General features: G+C 39.5%; 1 protein-coding gene across 1 annotated transcript in view; it reads left to right on the forward strand.

Annotated features, from left to right (window-relative positions):
- The window catches only part of PRCP (prolylcarboxypeptidase), a 60,092-nt gene that overhangs the window by 8,419 nt on the left and 25,778 nt on the right, over nucleotides 1-25,895 (forward strand). The window contains exon 3 of the mRNA XM_058545513.1: nucleotides 23,580-23,720. Coding sequence (XP_058401496.1) covers nucleotides 23,580-23,720 — 141 coding nt within the window. The remainder of the gene's footprint in view (nucleotides 1-23,579; nucleotides 23,721-25,895) is intronic.

A 25,895-nucleotide genomic window follows, 5' to 3' on the forward strand; every position in this document is an offset into this window, starting at 1 on the left:
GGAAAGAAATGTTTCCAGAGAAATTTGTACCTGTGTCGAAGAGAGGGGCAGGAGTTAAGGTCACCTAAATAGGACCAGAGCTTGTATTCTCCCTAAGTCTCCAACTCCTCCCATCTGTCTGCTTTTCAAAGATAAGAGCTCATGGTTCATCTCAGGGCTTGCTTTGCAGATCATTCCCAAATCCATAGATTTCTCTCTCTCTCTCTCTCTCTCTTTCTCCCTCTCTGACCCATTTCTCCAAGAATAATCATAATAGTAATAATAGATAATATTTATTGAGCTCTTACTATGTACCAGACAGTGATCTAAACACTTTACACGTATTAGCTCATTAATTCTCACAGAGACCTTATGAGGTCTTGGTACTTCTATCCCCAATTTATAGGTAAAGAAACTGAGATACCGAGCGTTATGTGTTTTAATCACTACCTCAATCTGCCTCCTGATGTTTCTACTTGGAGGTTTTGTAGGTCTGACTCAGAACCAGACTCATCTGGCTATGACTTGGTCCAGCTTTCTCACAGTTGCACTCTTATTAAAAAATATTTATTGAGGGTCTGCATGTATGTCAGGCATGGTTCTGGAGATGACAGATGGACTGCTCATATGAAGCTTATTTTTTGGTAAGGAAATAAGTAGATAATAAAGAAATAAACCTTAAATAAATAAGATAATTATAGATTGTAATGATTGTCTTGAAGGAAATAAGCAAGGTGATATGTATGTGTAAATATGGGGTACAGCGGATGGGAAAGGCTTTATCTCAGGAAGGTTTCTTTGAGGAAGGAACACTGGATCAGAGAGCGAGCAGAAAGTATAAAGTCCCTAAAGCTTGAAATGTCAGTTATTTTTGGCTTTTCTTTCTCCTGTACCCCTTGTAATTACCAAGTTGGGTTGATTCCATCCTCAGAGTATATCTGTTATTTTCACTTATGGCCTTCATCCTTGGTTGCGACCCCGGTTACTGCCTTCCTGGATTGGAAGTCTTTTAGCTAGTTCTGCCTCCACTGCCGTCCTTGCTAGTTGCAGTTCTGCCTCCACTGCCGTCCCCATGGGTCATATTAATCACCTTTCTTCCAGTCACACCACTCTTCTACTCAGAACCTGCAATGATTCCTTATTGTTAATTTATTAAGAACAAAATCCTGCAGCATTCAAGGCCTTCCCACCTTTCCAGTTTCTATCTGTTCTGCACATATGCCCATTCCTTTCCTGTTTCTATGCTTTAGTCCACATTGTTCTCTTTGCCTAGACTGACTCTCCCATGGCCTTCCCTCCTTTATCAATCCCATCCATCTTTTAAGCTCCATCTCAGATACTGGGTCCTCCTGGAGCCATTTCTTAATCTCCCAGGAAGTGTGTGATTGGTCGGATCTTTCTTTATACTTCTTTCATGGCATGTGCTCTAGCCTTATGTTAAAATCTTTTGTACTCTTGTCTTAGTCCGCTTTTACAGCAGGAACCACGTCCTGTAAGTATCTATACTCCTCCATAGCATACTGCACATTGTTTTACTTATTGTCTTTGCAAATGTTTGTTGAATCTGTATCTTTCCCCCTACACACTGAGATAAGAGAAGTGTGTGTGTGTGTGTGTGTGTGTGTGTGTGTGTGTGTGTGTGTGTGTGTGTGTAGGGAGAGGAAGAGTATGGAAACTTGATTTTCAACTGTCTAAAATGCTTTTGGGGAACAAGGTAGAATGTCAGGCAAATAAAAACAGGCCTACTTGTTCTCATCTCTTATTTTGATGATCTGGAAGCTGTGGCTGGGTTGCCTGTGCTGACGCTTCTCCCAGCGTATCTACAGAGAAAGAGTCCTGCGAGGGAGTGCAGCAGTTTCTGTTGTTTCTTTGTTCTGTGTCTGGGTGAGGGCTAGGGGGAGGGTGAAGAATGAACACATTATAAAAATTGTCTCCTTAAAGGCTACTTCTGTGGTAATTGTGAACTGCCCATATTTATTAGAGAGCTAAAGTAAAGGCAGTTCTTTTTATGATTTTGGTTTTTCATTTGCAAACAGAGGCCAATTAACTGTGTTCATTTGTAAATCCTTACTATCTATTGTACACATCAGTTAGTTCCAAGTTGCCCTCCGGTGCTGCGACTGGAGAGGAGCAGCTGCTGTGTGTCTATCAAGCTCAAGATGTTTTGTTTCTTGCTGCTCATATTGTGAGGGCTGCCCACATGGGTTAGGAAAAGGCAGATTTATTCAAGTCAGATTTCTTTAGGAGCTTTCTCTGAGCAGCTCTGCAATTTGGTTATGTGATACAATGAAGTATCATAGCAGTATTGTAGCTGATATAATATCTTACATTTATGTAGTAAAGCAGCACAGTTATATAATCATTCAATGAATATTTGTGGAACTCTTCTTATGTGCCATACACTGTGTTAGTAGCTGGGGATAAGTGGAAAGCAAAGACAGACCTCATGAAGCTTACAGATTAGTGGGAAAGAGGATAGTGACAAGTAATTACAAGTGTTATGTGTGCTTTAAGGAAGTAGTTATGGGATCTGCAGTGGAGTCCTAAGTCTTGGGTTTTAGGGAATCCTCTAGGCGGTGGTAGTGTTAAAGCAGAGACCAGAAAGCTGAGTAGGAGTTAGCAGGAGAAGGGAGATGATCGAGATTTCTGTCCAGGTGTGGGGATGTATCACGTACAAGCTCCTAAGTTAGGAAAGAGCAGGCCGTATTGAAGGAACTGAAAGGGGGTCAGTAAAGCCTGGGATAGGGGGTCAGAGACAACGAGGTAGGAGATGGGCCCTCAACACTGTGAGGTCAATATTGTCACTATTTCCATTTACACACTCATGTTGTGGGTATTCCTTCTCTGAAGCTTTCGTTAACTTTAAGAGCATAGCTCGGTGTTGAAGTGGTGTGGGGCAGAGCACTGCTCTGTTGACCAGAGTAGGTGCATTCACCTTGTGACACGTACTACGTAAGTGCTCCTAATATATTTGTCTTTCACTCTGGAGGAAGGTACGGCATCTTTTTTATAGAGAAATAAAGGGCTCAGAGGTGAAGTAATATATCCATGATCACACAGCTGATAAGTGAAGGCACCAGGATTTAAACCAAGCTCTGTTGACATCAAAGCCCTTGCTCCATGTTGCCTCTGTACTAACTGTATTTCTGGAATAGACAGAAGATTTTGTAATTCATGGCCTGATTTAGAGACAATTGTGGAAGTCACCTTTATTAAGGAAATCAAGATTAGATAGTAATAAATTTGAGAAATAAGAGGAATCTCAATTCTCTTTCTAACCCCAGGATGGGTAATTTTGGAGAGCAAAAAAATCATAATGGAGGTTTCAACAATGCAGAATTTTCTTCTGACTTTGGCTTTGTGTTATGGAAAGAAGAGCTTTAAATGAATGGAAACTGTTAACCACAGAAGGGGATTATGAAACCTTCTAAGATAAAACGGACTATGAGATATTTTTGGGTAGCTCTATACATTCTAGAATAAAAGATGTTAGGAGACCTCCATTGATAGTCACAAAAAGGTACTCTCAAAGGAATAAAGGAGGAGACTAAATTGGTGAGGCAGGAGTGAGGTCACTACTTTAGAACTTTGTCCCCTTAAACTTGATGCTCAGTATAGCTTACCCTAATTCTGTTAGCAAATCCTCCATTTTAAGCTTTCCCAGCAGTCCGTGTACAAAATTTGTCTTGGAATAAGTTCATAAGATTCTTGTGAATGTCCCTAATCTACGCTGCAGGGACTAGTCGCTGCCACATGTTCTTCTTCCGCTCCACTTGCAGAAGTCCTTGCATATCGCCCTCCTGCCCGATAACTCAAGGGAACAAAGATCCCCTGTTTGGCGCTCTGCTTTTGAAAGTCTACCAGCCCCTGGATTAGGGAGTCAAGCCCAGTTAACTGTACCTAAGTATTTCGTTTTCTTTAAAAGCCTGGATACTGGTCTCATCTTTTAACATTGTGTTTAGAATAATAGTACTATTCTTCTGTTTATTTATTTATTTTTTTAATAATTTTATTTATTTATTTTTTCCCCCAAAGCCCAGTAGATAGTTGTATGTCATAGCTGCACGTCCTTCTAGTTGCTGTATGTGGGACACGGCCTCAGCATGGCCGGAGAAGCGGTGCGTTGGTGCACGCCCGGGATCCGAACCCCGGGCCGCCAGCACCGGAGCGCATGTACTTAACCTCTAAGCCACGGGGCCGGCCCTATTCTTCTGTTTAATAAAGTGTTATCATTTTAAAGGATATTAGACTGAAAATTTCAGCTAATCTCTTTAACTACTTTGATGAGAAGCCTTGCTGTTGAGCCATGGTTGTAATAATATTATCCTGCCATCTCAGTCCCTTGAGATATGGATTTATAATCCATATCTTCAGCATATGAAGTGATAAAAGTGTTATCACAGATTATTTTTAAATTCTTTATAAATAAGATATCCACAGCAATCATGTTTTATTTCTGCAATATGTGCCTTCCCTCAGAGCTATATAAATTATACAGTGATGAATGTGGACTGAAGGTATATTGCACTGTCACAGCACTGGTGACTGGTAACTGGACAGAAAGTCAAAAGCAAAAGGATATCATGTACCAGGCCACATCATATTTGGTGAATAAAAGGCTCTCACTGTCACCAAGTCACTGCCCTGTTGCTGTCATTGGTTCCAAGGTAGCTGCAAATATTTTTTTAAATTTTACTTTGCAGTATCATGCATGGTTTTTCAAGTGAACACAGAACAAATTGCTAAAGTTTTATATCACAGTTTCTTCCTCATAAGTGGCAATATTAAACATCTAACATGTATCATTGTGTATGTTTGTATGTACGTTTGGCAGTGGTTTTAGACTTGGGAGGTGCGTGCTAATAATACACTACAAAAATGTATTAGTAATACATCAAGCCGTCACATCCTGCAGGCCCTTACTGGGCACTTGCATGCATGTATTATCCAACTTAATCACACAAGACCCCTCTGGGATAGGTATTATTTTTTTCATTTTACACATAATAAAACAAGTTCAAAGACATGAAGTAACGAGCTCTAATAGATGGCAGAATTGGCACTCAAACTCAGATCTGTCTTCAAGTTCTTTTCTCTTTCCACTATATCACATAACATTGTGGTTTTCAGGAGGAAAAAAACCAAAGTTTTTGTAGATGCCCTTGGTACTGGTTAGATTTTATTTGTGCAAAAGTGTATGTGTGTGTGTGTTTCAGCCTTAACACCCAAGGGGCATTTTTGATAAGTTTTCCTGATGGTGTGTGACTGGAATGTTTGGCCAACATCATTGTGATTTAATAACCTAATTCAGACAAGGAACTGCAACCCCAACAATGGCTCTGATTCAGTGGATAGGAAAGTGAGGAAGTAGTTGTTATCGTTTGTCAGTGAATTTTTATTTTTATGCAGTTTGAACCACGGGTCACACTGCAGACACTGTCCTTTAAAACTGTCGGAAACCTCTGTCACTTCCTGAGCACTGATGGCCTCTTCCTTTGAAGGAGCAGCTCAGGCAACAATTTTGGAAAGCAGTGGTGAGGACTCCCTTCTCCTTGGCGCTGGATGCTTCCTTTCTCTTGAACAAATGGCTTTAAATGACGATGACCGGTGCAGCCAGTGCAGACCAAAACAAGCTTTTTGTTTGCCTTTTTATGAAGTCTAATTTCTAGAAAATGACCACCCTTTAAAGGAGAAGAGAATTCGTATTTGCTGAGTACCTCTCTGTGATCTCCTCAATGGCAGCAACCTTGGGTCTCCCTCATCTTTGGGTCTGGGTGGCTGCAGCACTGTCCTTCCCTCATCTTTGCTTACACACGTCTAGCAAGTGCACTCGGCTCTGTTTGATTTGCAGATTCCATGTACTTAATTTTTACATTCCAAACTGACTGACCCTGTGCCTCCCAGGATACCTTGACTGCCCTGTCCCTTGCTCAGTTAGTGTAGGCTTAGAGCATGCAAATGAATTTTGGGATCAACCTTTAAAAACATAATAAGAGGAGTAAATCTGCTAGAAGAAAATCTCTAATATTTATTATATATTGTTATTTATTATTGACAGTGTGTGCCAGGCATTACACATTGGTCATCTCCTTGTTTTGACACGCTGTGCTGGGATGTGGCTGATACAGTGCTGGTATCTCTCTGCTTGGAATGGTTTGTCTTCCTCCTTTCTCTGCCTTGCAAACTCTTGTTCATCCCTCACTGCTTAGGTCTTGCATCACCTTCTCTGTGAAATTTTATGGGACTGCTTTTCTTCTCTCCCACAGGCAGGGTAATTGACTACTATCCCCTTTTTGCCTCCCATTGCACTTTGTAGATACTTCTGTGCAACTACTCTGGATTGTAATGGTTTGTTTATATGTTGGTGTCCTCATTAGACTGTCGGCAGCCTGAGTGCTGGGACCATAACCATCAGTCTATCCTCGGTGTACGCCTCAAGAGCTGTTTGAATAACTGGCCCAAGCTGAAGTGATTACTCCCTCCTCTGAATGCTGTTAGCACTTGCTTTTATTATATATTGCCTAGTTACTACCAATATGGCATAGACACTGCTCAATCAGAACAGAAGCTGGTCATAGAGCTGAGCCCTCTTGCAGTGCCATAGATTAGTTCTTTAGGTCTAGAGATCTGGAGAAGGTACTGAGGCAGTGGGGCAGGTGGGCATAGAGAGGGGTTGGGCATCATTCAAGGTGCTAAGGTAATTATTTGCCAACTGGTATAGAAGTATTTCAATATTTTAAGAACTGGCTGAGTATCAGCCTTGATTGTTCCAGGTAGTGAATGCCTTAAGAATAGGATCCTGCTTATACTGCTTAATACCCCTCATATGGATACCTAAGTGCAACTCAGAGGTATAGATGTTCAAAGCAAGTTAAACTTTTATAACAAATATTAATGTTATTACATAATAATCCCTTTAAAACTCCGTTTATTTTTTCACATTACTGTTAATGGCACTACTCTCCTCCCGGTCAGAGTACTTGGGAATCATCTGATTCTTCAACACCAAAATCCACCCTTCACCACCACACCAAAATCCAATCAATCACCAAGACCTTTCCATGATTCCTTCCTAGTTTCTACCCTTCCTTTACATTCCCAGGGTTACCACCTTGTATAGGCCAATGTAATTCCAAGCTAAACTATTAAAACACTTCTTCAGTCCTTCTGTTCTTTCAGCCTTGGTCCAGGCTAGCTGGCACTATGGTTTTTCCTCCTCTCCTCTTTTCCAATCCAGGCCTTGCTGGGTCCTGCTTAAACCCCACCTCCTCAGGGAAACCTTTCCCAACCGACGCAGCCTACCACGAGTTATCCTTCTCCGGGCTCCCTAGTACTTATTGTCTGTGGCACTCATTTGGCTGTTAACTGTGCTCTGTTTTGTGAAAATGGCTCTTGTTTCCAAAATGTCATTACATCTTGGAATGTGATTTAACAGGTAGTTATCCCTCCAGAATTCTGGAGGGTGCAGAATATCCTGCCCTAGAATTAATACACCCACAGTGGGGTAATGGTTCAGGGCATTTAGATTTGTAAAATTTCCTGATAGAGATAATTTTAAATTCTGTAGCTAGGTTCCTGAATAGTGTACAATTTTGTTAAAGAGAAAAGCTGACTGTGACCCACTAAATTGAGTTTATAACCCACTAATGAATCACAACCTTCATTTTATAAAACACTAATCTAGACTATATGGGTCTTACAAAGATGAGTATTTCCTCTGTAATGGAGAGGTAAGGCTTGGAAGCAAAAGTCTTTACTATAGGGTGAGTGTGAAATATTGCAAGAGAGGTATATAGCATGAGAGTTCAGAGGAAGGAGAATTGCATGGTGAAAACTACTTCCTATTGTATTCAGATGGTTCTGTTTGGGGGAGAAGGGACTTGGGTATCTCTTAGCAGTCTTATAGATTTTCCCTTGATAGTTAAATCATTCCTTGCAGAGTTGCTTTTTTTTTTCCCCCCAAGGGTAGGTGGGAATAATATACATTCATTTCCTCTTTATGTATTCGCCGTCTTATTTTTCTTCTCAGTGTTTATGTGCTTGCATAATAGGAGGGCTTGTAATTGAGGTTTCCTGACTTGGGTTGTATTTCTAAACACTAATGAGCAAAGGAGGATACCGTAAGGGAGAAGATTTATTTGTTTTTTAACACTCATCCATTTTGGGGACAAACAGAAAAGACTATGTTAAAAATGGGGAGCTCTAAGAGGTACTAGGCTATGGGATGAAAACATCACTTGCAAGTAGTTGTAATTATCTTCTCATCGTAGGCTGCTTGAATTGGAGTTTTAAAGGGAGGCAACGTCCTATAGTAAGGAGTGTTGACAGACTGTGATTATTACTCCTGAGAAATTTCCCTCAGAATGTGCGGTTTGTTTTCTGTGGATTTTTAAAAAAAATGTAATGAGCCTTTGAGGTGAAGCTTTTGTCGATTATATTCTTTGTGGTAGCTTTTTTCCCTTATAGAAGATCCTTTATGTAAAGGCTGCCTTACATTATTTTTGTTGCCTTAGTGAGGACAGAATTGTACCTGGGGAAAAATGTATCCTCAAGCTGCTTTTTGGGTTCCCCAGTGTCACATGCCAAATGTGAAAATATCCATATAGTCGTAATGTACTTTTGTGGTTTTTTTTTTAATACCACAAGGTAAAATTATTGGTGGCTATCAGTCATGAGGGAGTATTTGCTATAATTCAATAAATTTTGAGCCTTTGCTATGGTCAAGGATTTGTATACGCACTGCCTTGAATCCCTGCAACCTTGTAGGCAAGATATTAGTAGCCTCTTTTACAGGTGAGGCAACTGAGATTCAGAGATATGAAAAAATTTTCTGGAATTCACCTAGCTGGAAAGGGGCACAATCAGCATTTCAGTTCAGTACTGTCAGGCTAGAGAGCTGGGCTCTTTCCACTGGAGAAGGAGCACTCTCCTCTGGGCCTGGGGTTGTCCTGGAAAGCTTTATGGAGGGGACAGTGCTTGAGTGAACACTTGGATGGGTAGAGGATGAAGTAGAAGGTTTCTGTAATGACGTGAAGGAGGGGGATATTCAAGGGAGGGGGAAATTCATATGCAGCAACCTGGAGACTTGAAAAAGCCTATTATGTCTAGAGTATTTTTGAATTATGAAGTGGGAGAGGGGCAAGTGGTAGAAGATGAGGTTGGAAAAGAGGTGGGCAGGGTCTCAGTACAGGCATTTTCAGCTCCTCTGAGTTTGCCTTCATTGCAGCCTTGTATACCCCACTTAGTTGGGTTGCATCTCCTCTTGGCTGCCATAACAAACATCCTGTGCTTACCTGCATTCATAATGTGCATCCCTTGTGTAGAGATAGTTTCCTTGCTTGCTCATCTCCACTAGACTGTGGCCACTTTGAGAGCAAAGACTATGCCTTTTATCCTTGTATCTGCTGTAGCAAGGACACGCAGAAGGCACTCAGGAAGTGGTGGGGGGATGAAAGGGCCTTGGCCTTGCTAAGGAGAATCAGTATTAATCACAGTCACCTCTGTGTTTACCACTCTTCTTCCCGTTCAAGGTTGAGTTGGATTTTAACTTGATAATTTTAGGTTTCCTGAGGCTAACACACTCGATAGGAAGATAACAGTCTCACTGGTGGACCCAAGGGCCCAGAGCAGAGTTAACTGGTGTAGTCCAAGTCCAGTCTAAGTCACTTGGTCTTCTGGTGTCACATTACACTTCTCATTTTTTCTACTCAATTCAACTCAATGGTCATTGATGGAACAAGTCATGTGCCCATTGTGCTTTGTGCTGTGGGGATTCAGATATGAAAAGGAAAGGGGAGGCAGCGTGGCATGGTGGGAAAAATTCAGCCTCTCCACTTCACATGTTCTGTGAAGAACAAATGAGAGAATGTACATTTAGCTCTTACTGCAGCCCTTACATGATTCTTAGGGGCAGATGGGAATAATACACATGGTTTGATCAGTAGATTCTTATATCTATACCTCTTTTATATAGAGTTGCTTTAGTCTTGGGGTTTATAATAGTATAACAGGTATATGATATGTATATATAAATAACTATAGTGCAAGGCTACATTTGAAAAGCTCTATAATAGAACTAAAATTACCATGGAAGCACAAAGAGGACAGGAAGACCGAGGAATGCTTCATGTAGGAAGTGGCATTGAATAGAATCCCCTGAACTTTTCACACAATTGACATACCTAACTAGAAGGCTCTGGAGATTAAAGGCTTAGTTAACTATTGCCTGCTCTGAGACCCCCTCTGTGACCTCCCTATTAAAATTAGGTCTACTTTTGTTATTCTCTGTCAGAATCAAACCTGCACAATTACGGTTTGTAAAGTGTTTCTTTATTGTGTATCTGCTTGTTTGTAGTAGACTGTAAGCACTGTGAGGGCAGTAACCATATCTGCCTTGTCCGCTGTTGTACATCTAGCACTTATTCCATGGTAGGCACTCAAGAAATACCTGTTAACATTGAGGGTATTATGCAAAGTGAAATAAGTCGGAGGGAGAAGGTCAAATACCGTATGATTTCCCTCATTAAGTAGTAGATAATAACAACAACAAACAAACACATAGAGACAGAGTTTGGATTGGTGGTTACCAGAGGGGAAGGGGGGAGGGAGGATAGCGAAAGGGATAATTCGGCACATGTGTGTGGTGATGCGTTGTAATTAGTATTTGGGTGGTGAACATGATGTAATCTATGCAGAAATAAAAGTATAATGAGGTACACCTGAAATTTATACAAATAAACCAATGTTACTGCAATAAACAAAAAATTAAAAAATAAAAAAGAAATACCTGTTAAATGAATGAATGACTATAACCACTGATTGTCATTTCTCTGTACATCCTGTTAGCTCTGGGGAGTTGCTATACAAGATGGTGACACAGTGGCAGAAGCACCTGAAAGTAATCAAAGAAGCAACTCAGTCACGTTTGAACTTGCTGTCATTGTTCTGAGCTTTTTGGTTTCAGTTGAGGATATCCTTTTCCCTTCCTTTATCTTTTTTACAGTGCCCTTATCATTCAGACCGGATGAATGCTGAAAACAATGAGTAGTCTGTAGAGGGTATTTTTAAGTTGATGATAAAAAGTCTCTTGAGGCCATTTTATTGTGAAACCAGGACTCAAAATTTGATGTTGGAGTTCCCCAGGAGGAAAAAGCTTAGGCAGCTACTTTTTCAGTTGCTTCCTTTTGTGGATGCTCTTCATGTGAGGATTTTGTAAAGTGTAATTTTTCAGAATGCTAAAAGCCTTGAAAATCATGTATTAGTCAATGTAGTAAAAATAATTCATTTTAGAGCAATTTCTGAAAAGAGAACATTGTAGGTTTTCTGTTTCAGTGGTGCTCACAGTGTAATTGGCAGAAGATCCTCTGTGGGGGAAGAGGAGATGTGCTTTGGCATTATGTTGTAGTGTCTTGTTTTTATGTACTACTTTAAAAAAATAGTTTATTAATTTAACAGAAGTAACCAGGTCAGGGTCAGTGCAGAATCAGTTATTAAAGGGCAGTAGTGGTTGTTAACAGCTGTTCAAAAGACTTCTTTTTGTTGATTGCTGTTATTTGAATACTGCTAATGTCATACATTGGGTCCTTCTTCATTGTGATCTTTCCTGGGTGTATTATGATTTTAGAAAGTGAACGTTGTTATCTGTGTAATATATGTAGCAACTGAATAGAGACTTGGCTTTGAAACCTGGCTTATTTATTAGATTTGCTGTGATCTCTCACCTGGGGACCTTTTAATAGCCTCTGTTTATTCTTTCTCTGTGTCTTTATCATCTCCTTCCCCAGGCCAGCCTCCACAGAACACCCTAATGATCTCTTTAAAACAGATCACAACAAGTCCTAAAACTCTTTTAAGGCTTCGCATTGCTCTTAATGTTGAATTTAAACTCCCTACCGTGGCCTACCCGGCCCTCAGCCTTGTCCCATGCCACTGCCCTCCTGTTCACCGTGTTCTAGACACTTTGGTCTCTTTTCTGTTTCTACAACCTGCCAAGCCCTTTCTGGCATCTGGCCTTTGTATTTTCTGTTCCTTTTTTCTAGAGTTCTTCTTCTGGCTGGCTCCTTCAGGTTTTACTTTCAATGCCCCCTCCATGGAGAGGCATTCTGTGTTAGTTTATTAGGGCTATTGTAACAAAGTACCACAAACTGGGAGACTTAAAACAACAGAAATTTATTTTCTCATCGTTCTGGAGGTCGGACGTTCAAAGTCAAGGTGTCGGCAAGATTGATTCCTTCTTGGGGGCTCGGAGGGAGATTCTGTTCCATGCCCCACTCCTAGCTTCTGGTGGTTGCTGGCACTCTTTGGCTTGAAGCTGCGTAATTCCAATGTCTCCTTCCGTCATCACATGGCCATCTTTCTTTTGTGTATCTGTGTCTTCACGTGGCATTCTCTCTGTCTCTTCTCTTATAAAGATACCAGTTGTATTGGATTAAGGGCCTACCCTACTCCAGCATGAATTCATCTTAACTAATTACATCTGCAATGACCCTATGTCCAAATAAAGTCACATTCTGAGGTCCAGGAAGGACATGAATTTTGGGGGGCCCCTCTTTAACCCAATATACCCTCTTTGACTCTCAGTTTAAAGTAGGCTGCATTAGTGGAGCTATATCTATAAACATTCTCACAAGCTATTTATTTCTGGCCTGATGGTGAGCAAAGCACTTCATCCGAGTACATTTCATGCATTGTATTCAATTCTGGGCACGCAATCCATGAGAGGGAATGTAATTAATTGGACTAGGATGAACTAGGTGAGAACTGGGGTTGCTCAGGTAGAGAAGAGAAGATTTGGGAAGTCATCACAGCCCTCTGCAGGAGGGCTGTCCCTTCAGAGGAGGGGTAGTATAGAAGATCGGATTATAAATTACGTGTATCACAGGTCTGTATTCCTGTATGTGAGAAGCACAGTTTTTGCTTTTTTGGGGGGTGGGGTGGTATCTTTGTCTTTTTATATTATATCAGATACCAGCCTTCATCTCTTGGAAGATCTGGCATGGTATGTGATTATAGTAGTGCTATCAGGAGAATATTTTGCATGTTTAGAAGCACTCAGAACAGTAGAGTATAAAGGAAGAAAAACATTAGTAATACATCATATTATATTTAACAAAACAGGAGAATATAAACCTGTAAAGCTTTGTTTGATAGTACACAGTATTACATAACTTTCAGAAGATTACCATTGAAATGCTTACATATTGTGTATTTGACTATTTGGCAACATTTTTCACTCTTTAAAACAGAATAAATATATAACAACATAGTTCAGATTCTCTTGCAAGTCAGCAAGCAGATTTTGGCAGCATTTGTCTGTGGTGGAGAGGACCTCATGGGTCTGGGAATTCATGATTGTGTGGAGATCAGGGATGACCTCAACTCTCCTGCCCCTTGTCCTTCTGTCACAGCCTCTTTATGAAATTCTCATCCTAGTTTTATCCAGCCTGTAAACTTCTCTGCTCCTTCCCCTGGGTTGTGGATTTCTGCTGAAGCAAACCTACAACTAGGTAAGTTGTCGTGTCTGCAAATTCAGCCTCCAACTCAGAGACCCTCTGGAAGCTTAAGCATCAGTACCTTCTTCCATGCTACACTTTTACCTCTGTCTTCAAATCACTGCTACATCTTTTACTCTCTTTTAATAGATAGATAGCCTTGGCTTCTACTTCACTGATTAAAAAACTAAGGTGTTGGGCCAGCTCCGTGGCTTAGCGGTTAAGTGCGTGTGCTCCGCTGCTGGCGGCCCGGGTTCGGATCCCGGGCACACACCAACACATCGCTTCTCTGACCATGCTGAGGCCGTGTCCCACATACAGCAACTAGAAGGATGTGCAACTATGACATACAACTATCTACTGGGGCTTTGGGGAAAAAAAAAGGAGGAGGGTTGGCAATAGATGTTAGCTCAGAGCCGGTCTTCCTCAGCAAAAAGAGGAGGATTAGCATGGATGTTAGCTCAGGGCTGATCTTCCTCACATGCAAAAAAATAATAATAGTAAAAAAATAATAAAAAATAATAAAAAACTAAGGTGTTGTGTGAGAGGCATTTTAGCTAGAACCCCTTCAGTTTTCTCCCTTTCCACCTAGAAATGTAACTCTTTCTGCACCTGTTTCCCAATACAGGAGGCGTTCCTCCTCTTGTCCAAGTCAAATCCTTCTGTCTGTGCTGTTGACTCCATTCCCTCCTGCCTCCTCAGAATCTCCCTGCATCATGAAATCCCCCTCTCACCCAGCATCTCAACTATTCTCTCTAATCACTTTTTGCCCTTGGACATTATACCTCTCCCATGTTTCTTCCTTCTTCATAAAACTCTGTTGTTGGAGAAATGTGTTTTACATATTGATCAAATCAACATTTTGCAGTACCTTTGGCTTTACCAAACACTAGTATGCTGTTGATTGAGACATTATGATACATGTTTTACAGGAAGCTGTTATTCAGGTTAAATAACTGTGCACTGGCTGAGAGCTACAGCTTTAATTCCTTTCCAGCCCTAAAAACTGTGACTATAACTTTGTCACAAGGTCAGGTATATTTTAGATTATATACTTCAGTAAAATGCTGGTTATTCCTTCCCCTGCCCCTCCACCAAGATGCCGGTCTTTTGTCTGTATTAATTTATAGTTATTTATTTATCTTCCTGTTTCTCCCCCCAGCAGAGGGCATGCAGTTCCTGTTTCCTCAGCAGCCGGGAAGGTTCAACTGTTATGAGTTGGTTTTAGATTTTGTGCTTGGGTTCTATCTTAGGCATGTGATTTGTTACTGGGCAAAAGGCACATCCAACTTCAGCCTTTTATAAGTCTTCCAAAGCCAGTAACAGACCCATGCAATAAATGAACTGCACAAACTTGATCTTGGGAGCTTTGATTTCCATTCTCATTGTGTTGAGTCATGCTATTGTCTGAAGCTATGTTGGGTCTGTTATACCAATTGCAGAGCTAGGATGTATGCATGCATCTCTGTATATTCATTGATCTTCTCCCACGTGCCAGACATTATTCTAGTCACTGGGGATTTAGCAGTGGACAAAACAGACAGAAGTCTTGGCATCATTAAGGCTCTATTTCTAGTGGACTGATTGCATTCACTGTTGGTTTAGAGAGGCAATCTCGGATTTCAGTTAGGTTTCTCTATAGGAAGATTTTTATACCTACATCTGGCAGCAGCCTGATGAATCTAATCCTGTCTCCCCTCTCTTACCCTCAAACTATCTACGTCCTGCCATTAAAAAAACAACAGTTTCTGAATATGTTTGTTTTGCACAGTTCATCATGCTCCCTTTGCTTGAAATGCTCTTCTGTACCTAGAAAAATTCTTGTTACTCTTCATGATTCAGCTCAGATATGACCTCCTTGGCACAGCCTTCCACAATTCCCTCAGGCGGGATGGTAACTTCCTTTTCTGAGCTCCCATAGCATTTTGTCTAGAACTTAACCCCACCATCATGTGATTGTTAGTATGTTCATCACTTTTGTTAGATTCAAAACTGGAGAGATGGAATTGTGTCTTACTCAGTTCTTCTTCCTCAATGCCTGTCATTTAATGAGTACTCCATATATATTTTTAAATGAAAGAAAAATTTAATGTAGATTTATTTAGTGCAGTATAATTTACGTATGACTATAGTGAAATAGAAATGTGAACATCACATGTACGTTATAAAATAATACATATATCTTAAAGAAAATCTTAAATGTTTCCAAATCTGTTAATTATCTTATTATATGTATAGAAAAATGCACCATCCTAACTCCAGAATCCCCTCAATTCTCTTTTTGCATCATTTTTCCACTGCAAGAGTAAACACTATTCTGACTTCTAACAGTGTGAATTTTGAACGCTGACTTTAAAAATGAGTGATGAATGCCATATTTAAATTATGTGAATATATCTTTATTTTAAAAAGAAAGATTTAAAATAATTGGCCTCTCTGTATCTGTTTTTTTAATTGAGAGTTTGAACTTGAGATCTAAGTTCCCTTCTTGTCCTAAAATTTTATGAATCTAATATTTAAAATTTAACAATCTCTCCCCCTTTACTTCTTATACAACAGCGCCCTCTGACGGTGTAACATTTCCTAAAATTTATGTATTTCATAATCACTGTGGTACTTGATCTCTAATTTGAAAGCTTAAGCTGTGGCCAGGTAATGCTAGTGGTGCAAAGCTTCCTGAAGCCATTGGAAGTTATCGATCATGTGGTGTTTTCACAGAGTTGTTCAGCTAACACATGATGCCAGAATCTTTAGCTGATGAAACACTTAACTGTTGTTTGACGAAACATGTTATTTCTTGATTTACTGGGACGTTTTAGGTGTTCTCAAGGGCAGGATATCTCCACCTTTGCTTTAGCAGTAGAGCAGAAAGTATTTTGATTTCATAGAACTTTGGTAATTTAGACTGTGATTCCCCCTCTGGACCCCACAGTCATTGGTCAGAGAAAGGAGGGAGACTGAGCACTGCACAGTTATTGGAGATATTTGAATCCCTTTTCCTACCAAGCATATACTATGTTTTTAAATGTATTTAGATGCTGTTGTGATATTAATTTATATCAGTATTGAATTTATAATAGCTTCGCTTATATATTTTCTCAAGCACTGGCTACTAAAATAGAACATGTCTATGAAAATTTTAACGTTAACAAGGGGACCTCATACATAGAAATGTGGGGAACCACTGATCTAGAAGATTTGAACTGCATTCATTTAATAATTATTATAAAGTATCTGTCTTGTACAGGGGCACTGTGGTAGCTATTGTGTTCTTGCCTTTCTAACTATCCATTTATAAGTATGGGAGGCTGGATAGCCAGACTTTTTCCGTGGTGGACTCTCCCATATCACTCCTTTTCTTCCCTTTGCCCTTTGTCATTTTCTCTTTAAATAAATAATTTATTTCTAAGAATCTCCTTTTTAACATTAGGGGCAGGTTACCAAAAAAGTATAGAAGGAGAGAATATAATTCTCTCTCCTGGTTAATATGGACAGAAGGATGTGTGAAGAAATGTCTTATGACATAACGATGATTTCATATGAAGGCTATATCTGAGGAGATTTTCACCTTCCTTATTAAAAGGGAAACTAGACTTGCTAAGGTTAGCAATGAAGAGAGCATCCCTGTGGGAAGGGAAGGACAATCCTGTTTCTTATGCTCACCTTCCTCTTAGAGGGACTTGGGATCATTTCCCTTGTCACCACAACACCATTCTCAAGGGATACTGTTTCTGTTTTAATTCTTTAAGTCATATTTAGTCTCCAGTCCTTCCTGGTATCTTCATAGTACAGGTGAGCAAAGGTAGAACATTTAAGCAGGATTTTTGAATGGCCCTGACATTATGAAGTGAAAATAAATAGGAGTCACGCATGATCTGATTCATAAGATACGGCTTGCTCTCCCGTCTTGTCCTAGCTCTGGGGCTACTCCTGTGTAAGGGACAACTTAACTTAGTAGGACTCCACTCATAGACATCCACCTTTCTCTGACTATAGACCTAGGGCTTGCCTAAACCTCACCTTCCTTCCTGGTTTTGGTTCCTTCTTTGAGAACTCCTATCCTTCCAACATGAAGGTGTCCACGCCTCAGGGGAGATCAAGCTTGCCCAGTAATGATGTCAGTCTCCATTTAGGAACTATAACAATATAATGCCACAATTCCAAAATTAATATAGGACACATACATCAAATGAAAGAAAGGGGGTCTTATTTTATTGTAGCATCTCTGGGTTAGAATTGGAAACTACAGCACCCTCCTTCAAGGTGCTTTGATTTATTGGAGGTGTGAGTCCATTGTTTTTGTCCTGTATGTCTCTGAGTATACTTTTCATATCTTTAGTAAAATTTCAGTTAGCTATTATCATATATCTGGAGACATAAATAAAACTAACTGTATACTGAGTTTTCTAAAACCCAAGGCTACTGAATAAGAGTCAATGTGATTTTGTTTTTTGTCAGTGGCCTAATTAAATGAATTAAAAATAATAGTATAGTAACAATTATTGAGTCAGGTCAGTGAAAAGACCAATATTCCACGTACTCTTCAGTATAACTATTAGTAAATAGCTGGGAGATATGTCCTTCATTTTGCAGGAGAAATATACTGTAGTGTCCCCTTCCGAAGCTTGAACTTCGTTGTCAGCCCTATCTGCAATAGTGTGTTAAGGGGACAAAAGCAGACTGGGTTTTGTTAGAGGTAGGATTGGGGAGGGAATAAAAGCACATGAAAAAGAATTGTTTTACTTTTATTTGTTAGTTATGTTACCTTGACAAGTTATCTAACCTCTTTGAGTTTCAACATCCTTATTGTAAGAGTGGTGTAATGAAAGCACTCTCCGACGGTGATTGGGAGGTTGAGGTGATCTGTGGAAAGCACCAGCAAGGTACCTACGTAGTAGGTGCTCTATGTTATCCATCTGCCCTCCCCCCATGCCCCACCCTGCCCCTAAATTGCCTCCAAAACTGTATCTAACAGATGTAACGTTCTTGCAGGCTTTTCTGGATGTAAACCTCATTTTTGAGCAGTTTTAAAGTCCAAATGGTTATTTTTGCCCTAATAATCTTTATTTAAAGGATGTTCTTTTTGTTCCTTCTTGCTTACCCATTCTCATGGATCACTTTCTCCTCTACAACGTCAACGAGGGAAGCATCTCTTGAAATTTCTTGGACCACATTCTAGAAAGAACTACTGTGTGTGACTAGAGGTGTGTTTCCTTTTTGAGGTCATGCTTGTGTTGCTTTTACAGAACTATTATTTATTTTAGTTATTTCAACAAACCAAATTGCAAAAATAATTAAAAGCTGCAGCTCTGCCTCTGACTTTTGACCTTGGCCAAGTCATTTTATCTCTTTGAGCCCAGTTTCTTCAGTTGAACAACACAGGTCAAATGGGTTCTAAGGCCCTTGTCCTCTTTCATGTTGTGATTTATAAAATTTCATTATTCAGGAGTGCAGAGATGGGGAAGTGGCATGCAGGCCTCGGTTCTCAGCAGCAGAGGGCACAGTGCTCCTAGTGTGCCAGGCCATTAGGTATTGGAAACTGTCTATGGTTATGTAGCCAGAAATTGATACCCTTGGTGATAGGAAGGAGCCAAGAAAATTCTGTAAATTAATGTTTTGCATAGGAGATTTCACTGCCTATTTCCAGCTGTTTAATATTTAGGTGAAGCACTCAAAAAAATAGCAGATTTTGACATTCTAAGGGTCTTGTAATTCTGTAAAGATCTTCATCGTCTCTCTACCTCATTTGCCCCACCTGAGTACTCCAGCTTAGGATTGGTGTGCAAATTGGATGGAGAGGAGAACATTTATTAAGCACTTATTATATATCAGGAATCATACCTGGTACTTCAGGTACATTTTCTCTAATTCTCACAGCAATCCTTTGAAATATGTGTTGTTATCCTTATTTTATATGGAAAGACACCAGAGCTCAAAGAGGTTAAGTGACTTGCCTGAGCCCTTGCAATAGAGATTCAAGTTCAGATCTGTTAGCTCTCAAACTCTCTTTCTACCACACCAGGGTTCCTTCCCCCTCCCCCTAATCTAAACAGTTAGGGATGATTGCTAGGAGCTGGAGTTCCCTGAGAGTGGCCACACAAGGAAGTTTGACTTTCTCTGGTTCTGAAGTTCTTGTGGCCCTTGTTATTCTAGATGGAAGCTTTTCCTCTGCCAAGAATTTTTTACCATTTATGTTTAACATGATATGTACAAACACATACCCATGTTTTCCAATTTGAAACCTTTAGACTGAATTATTGGAATGTGTTTCTTTGAGGGCGGCTTTTAAAAGGTACAGCAAGGGCTGGCCCCGTGGCTTGGCAGTTAAGTGCGTGCGCTCCGCTACTGGTGGCCTGGGTTCAGGACCCGGGCACGCACCGACGCACCGCTTGTCAGGCCATGCTGAGGCAGCGTCCCACATATAGCAACTAGAAGGATGTGTAACTATGACACACAACTATCTACTGGGGCTTTGGGGAGGAAAAGGGGAAAAAGAAAAAAGGAGGAGGATTGGCAATAGATGTTAGCTCAGGGCCGGTCTTCCTCAGCAAAAAGAGGAAGATTGGCATGGATGTTAGCTCAGGGCTGATCTTCCTCAAAAAAAAAAAAAAAAGAGTACAGCAATATCTCATTTTACGAGAAGGCTAGGTTCTAAAGTCAGTGGGCAAGGTAAAAATCACTATGGCAAAATTATCTTTGAGAATCCCACGGGAAGGCATCTTGTTAGGGAGCCATGTACTTCCTTTTTCCAAGTCCAACACAGTCAGTCTTTCCTCCCCTGTTACAACAGATCATGGTTTTTCCTGTTGAGCTTCAAATGATGCAGTGGCTTGTGTTTGGGGGCCATGTTGGTTGGTAATTCACATCTTTAAATACCAGAGTCTCATTCAGCAACGTGAGGTATTTCCAGTATTAGAAGTATTCTGAAACCTAGATCAAGAGAAGGAATAGCAGATTCATGTCTTATTTTGGGGCTTATACTAACTCATTGTTTCTCAAAACTTTAGCCATACGTCAGAATCACATGGAGGGCTGGTTAAAACATAGATTACTGTGTTCTACCCCCCCAGTTTCTGATGCAGTAGGTTGAGATTCAGCCAGAGATTTTGCATTTCTGACAGATTTCCCGGAGATGCTGCTCCTCTAGGGACCTCACGTGGAGAACCCCTGTACTTATTGAATGGAAGCAGGTGGAATCACTTGTCTGTCTTCCCTTTGCTGTCTGTCTCTCTTGCCGTCTTTTATTTTTAGGTTGAGTGGGTGTAGTTGAATTAGTTTAAGTTAAATGTAGGGGTTGTGGCTCAGCCAACTCTTTATCCTGTTGCTTAGCTTCTCCTTGGCCCAGAACAAGTACTTGGCCATTCGATAGATGCTCGTTGCATGAGTGGTTGAGTGAATTAACGTATATAATGGGAAGGATTTTTAATACGTGGACATCATTATTATATACCTACTCTGTCCTAACTGCTTATTTTCCTGAAAGGTAGCCAGTGTTGAGATTAGAACAGCTTGCTTATATTTTAGGGCTGTGTATGATGGTGATCATAGACATCAGGAAGTATGCAGTTAGTTGCAGTTTTGAGAAACTTGCATTTTGGGACCTGTGGTATGAGTGTGAAGTGTGTGTGTGCGTGTGTGTGGATGGAGCTGGGCATGGGAAGTCCCATCTGTTTAAGAATGGCCTAGGGAAGTCTTGCAGGGTCTGGTTTAGGTCCGAACCACCTCCTGCCCCAGGGAGGCTGGAGCAGCACTGGGTCAACCTATGCCTGATCCACACCAGACACTGCATTCTCACTCCTGTCCCTCCAAAGCACTGGGAAATTCAGCCCCCAGTAACTCTGTAATTCTGTAAATTCAGATAGTTGTACATGAATCTTACCATCTTATAGGACTTGATAATTATATTTTAGATGGTGAGTTTGTTAAGTGAAGGGTAAAAAAAATCAAAAAATATATTTAAAGGTCAATTTAAGCTTAAAATTGTTGTCACTTTAATCGTTTTTTGCCACATTTTATATTATCTGCCTTGAAAGTCTTGGTGTCCTATGTGTTTTGTCTCTTTCAGTATAGGTTAAATTTTCTGCCTTTAAATTCATTTTACTTTTTTAGGCTGAAGTATTTTTGAGTAAACTACAGACAGCATGATATGCTATCTTTAAATCCTTCAATGTACAGCTGTAAAAAATAAAAACATTTTCTTATGTAGCCAAAATAACGTGATCATTCCTAACAAAATTAAGTCCTTAATATCATCTAATACCTAGTCCATATTAAAATTAGCCTAATTGTCCCTAAATTGTCACTTATATCTCATTTGTTCAAACCAGAATACAATGTGGAATCATACATTACATCTGGTTATTATGTTGCTTAAAATTTATTTAATCTAAAACAGTCCTTTTTTCATGACATTGCCTTGCAATTACAAGTCATTGTCTTGTAAAACGTCCCACCTTTGGATTTGTCTGAGTGCCTCTTCAGAGTGTCTTCAGCTTGTTCTACCCTGTGTATTTCCTGGAAACTGGAAATTAGATCTAAAAGCTGGACTAAGACACAAGTTGAACATTTTTGGCAAGAATACATCGTAGGTGATATGTGCTTCATGTTGTACCACATGAGGAGATACGTAATCCCTGCCTGCCCCACTATTAGTGTTGCTAACTGTGATCATTAGATTAAGGTGATGACAACCTGATCCTTCCATTGTTTTGGGGAAGTTGCATTTTCCCCTCATGACAAAAGAGTATTCTCTGTGGTATTACTTTGGCACTAATATGAATGTTTATTTCCCTGTCCTCCATTCTCCTACTACTTTTAACACCATTTAGTAATTCTTGCCTGAATCAGTAACTTCATTAAAGCTCGCAAAACTATCATTTTTCTAATTCTGTCATCCCTTCTGCATTAGCTGACATTTGATTAAACAGAGCTCTTTTTCATTGGCTGGCACTATTTGGTACCCTGAAATACAATTCTGTTAGAAAGGCAGGTTAAATGTTGAATTCTTTATTTTTTAATTCCCAATTTCAAAGTAAGGAGTTGGTTTAATAGACAACTTAAATGGTAGCAAATGAATATTTTTCTTTCTTTCTCTTTTTTGATATCCTTAAGGGCTAATAGATTTTCATGAATTGAAAGTTTCAATCAACTACAGTCATTCTTTTATGTTCATTTTGTTTTATGTTCAATTTATCAAAACTGTAGCCACGATAGTCCCTTGTATTTGACTCCTATATCCGTTAGATAGAACTCCATTAATTTTTGAGCATTTCCTTGCTTCCTTGCACAGAAAGGTGCGTAGGTTTATATTGTAGCTTCCTTGTCCCAAATGTCAATCGGCCACTTCACTAACAAGCCCTAGTTCCTTCAAAATCCTGGCACTTGGAATGTCAGTTGTTACTGGGGTAACAGTGTTTATAGATCTTTTCAGTGGTCTGTTTAGTTCTTGAATTTTGATATTGAAGGTTTGAATAATGAAAATTCAGGTAGTATGGAATCTGTGTATTTTAAAAAATATTGGGTTAATATCACTATTTCCAATTCAATTTTAACATTATTATGTTTTTAAGTAGCTACTTGATTTTATAATTGTATCTTTGCTCTTACACTGAAAATCTTGACTGCCAATACCATTTCTTTCTTTCTTTCTTTCTTTCTTTTTTTCTTGGTGAGGAAGATTGGCCCTGAGCTAACATCCCTTGCCAATCCTCCTCTTTTTGCTGAGGAAGATTAGCCCTGAGCTAACGTCTGTGCCCATCTTCCTCTATTTTGTACATGGAATGCTGCCACAGCATGGCTTGATGAGTGGTTCGTAGGTCTGCATCTGGGATCCGAACCTGTGACCCCTGGGCCACAGAAGCAGAATGCGAGAACTTAACCATTATGCTGCCCGGCTGGCCCCAACATTTCTTTATCTTACAATATAAAGAAAATAATTTCAAAATAAAGGTATCAATATTACTACTACTAACAAAACCAAATAAGTTTAAAATTTTTATGATTATTTTTGTAGCAAAGTTGATTTTAATGGAAGAATAAATTTAATTACTTTTGTGTTGATCTCATTTAATTACTTTGTAATATGTCTTGTCTGTTTTGCTTTTATCATAGGTTAATCATTTTGGATTTAATACTGATAAAACTTTTAAACAGCGATACCTAATAGCTGATAAACACTGGAGGAAAGATGGTGGATCAATACTTTTCTACACTGGTAATGAAGGGGACATTATCTGGTTTTGCAATAATACGGTATGTGCAGATTTGTGAAATTCGTGTGCTCAATTTGACTTTTATTATGAAAAAACTGCAAAAAATGTTTTTCAGTGTATATGACCAAGTATTACTATACTTAATTCTGAGGTTCTTTAAAAAGTAACAAAAAGATAAACTCAATAATAGTAGAAAAACAGCAAAATTACGTGAATAGGCAGTTCAGAAAAGAATAAATATAAGTAGATACCCAATAAACCTACCTGTTCAGTCTTAAACAATTACATGTGAAAAGAATGAAATACTATTTTTGGGCAATTGAATTTTAAAAGATATAAAATCCCAGCTTATTTCTAGAGTGAACAAGATATGAGGGACATGAGCAGAGGAGTGTTATTGCATACAGTTTTTTTTTTTTTTTTTTTTGGTTATGGTCTCTAGAATGTAAACACAAGGGCAGGAATTTTTGTATGGTTTGTTCAGTGTTGTATTCTCAGAGTACAGGACTGTGCTGGGCATGTAGTAGGTGCTCAATAAGTATTTGTTAAATGAGTAAATGACTAAAACCTAAACAAAGCCAATGCAAACAAAAAAAACACAAGTTTGATTGTCAAATAGGAATGGGCAAAGGTCAAGTTGTAGCTGTGTTTTAATTTAGCTTTTCTGTTCTACCATTTTTCTTATGTTTGTGAGGGTAAAAAATAGTATAGCTGTCAGCTTGCATGCTTGACTATATTTTCTATCATCTTTTATAATACTTAAATCCATTAACAAAACTTAATTTAGAAAGACACCTGAAAGGAAGAAATTTTTCCTTTTTAATGTGTCAGAGCTATGGCTAGGAAAGGTCAACCAAAAAGCTAGTCTATGAATGACCCTAAAGTGGAGACTAAATCATGTTTTCTCTACTGCCAGTGTCTGGCATGGTGCCAGGTATTCAGGAGGTCTCAGTAAATGGTTGTTAAACTGAACTGAATTGAAAGCAAAAATATAAACCCAATTATCCTGTGTTACTGCATTCCACATTTCTGACTATTTCCACAGGACTGTTAAGAGTCTAAATATGTTAGTTGAACATAAAATAATTCCCTGAAAAACGAGGTCCCAAATGTCTATTTCTCTTAGATCAATGACAAATGAAACCAGGGTTTATTTTCTATCAGATTCTTGCTCTGTTATTCTGTGAAACAACTGAGGCTGCCTTGTCTCCCTTTCTCTTTCTTGTGTCACTTGCCTTTTATGCCAAGGCCACAGGGCAGCTTCTGTCAAGTTATTTTCTCAGCTCCTCTTCTTTATTATACGCAGGCAGCTATTCCTGCCTCCACCAGACCCCACCGCCCTGATAGGCACTGCAGCATACTGAAGACTTGCGGGGGAATCTCTGACCTTCAAAGTGGTAGAAAGGAAAAGATACTCAGTGTAGGAACAGTTCCAGAGAACTTACTAGAGGCAGATCCTACAAGGACAGATCTTAGCCTTTTCCCAGCCCTAGACACCTTCCTTTACATACAAAAATTTCCAGTTGTGTATTCACATATTCTGGATGTTCATTTACTGAGAGGCAGTGTAGCACAGTGGTCAAGAGTGAAGACTTCAGCCAGACTGATAAGGTTTGAATTCTGGTTTTGCCACTGTGCTGTGTGACTTTGGGCAAGTTTCTTATTCTGTGCCTTAGTTTTCTCATCTGTTAAATGGGTATAGTAATAATATCTAGTTCATAGAGTTGTTGTGAGGCCTAAATAAGAATCAGTAACTTAGAACAATGCTGGCACAATAATGTTATTCAATGTTATTATATTATATGGACCTCTTTTGAAAAATAAAAATACCCCTGAAATAGATGCAGGCAAATAATTACTCATTACAGTGTGAATCAGTTTAATTAAATTGGTTCGTCTCAAAGCCTGAGGTCAACTCCACAGAAGTCTGGCTATTCTGGTGCATGGTCCTTACCCTTAAAAAGCTCATAGTCTGATAGACTAAGACACACATGTAAGCAAATATTGCAGCACAGTAATAGAGATCTATACCTAGCACAGTGGTATTGAGAGGTGGGAGTGATCAGCACTGCCAGGGTGGGGCAGGCAGAGGAGGGCTTGCTTAAGCTGCGTATTACAGGATCTGTAGATGAATGGCAGAGAATGAGCAGGTTTTTAAGAGAGAAAGTGGTGTTTATTGAAACCATCACAGATATCAGGTTAAAGTCTCCATCCT

This window comes from Diceros bicornis, chromosome 7 (assembly GCF_020826845.1).
Source record: "Diceros bicornis minor isolate mBicDic1 chromosome 7, mDicBic1.mat.cur, whole genome shotgun sequence".
Taxonomy (NCBI): Eukaryota; Metazoa; Chordata; class Mammalia; order Perissodactyla; family Rhinocerotidae; genus Diceros; species Diceros bicornis.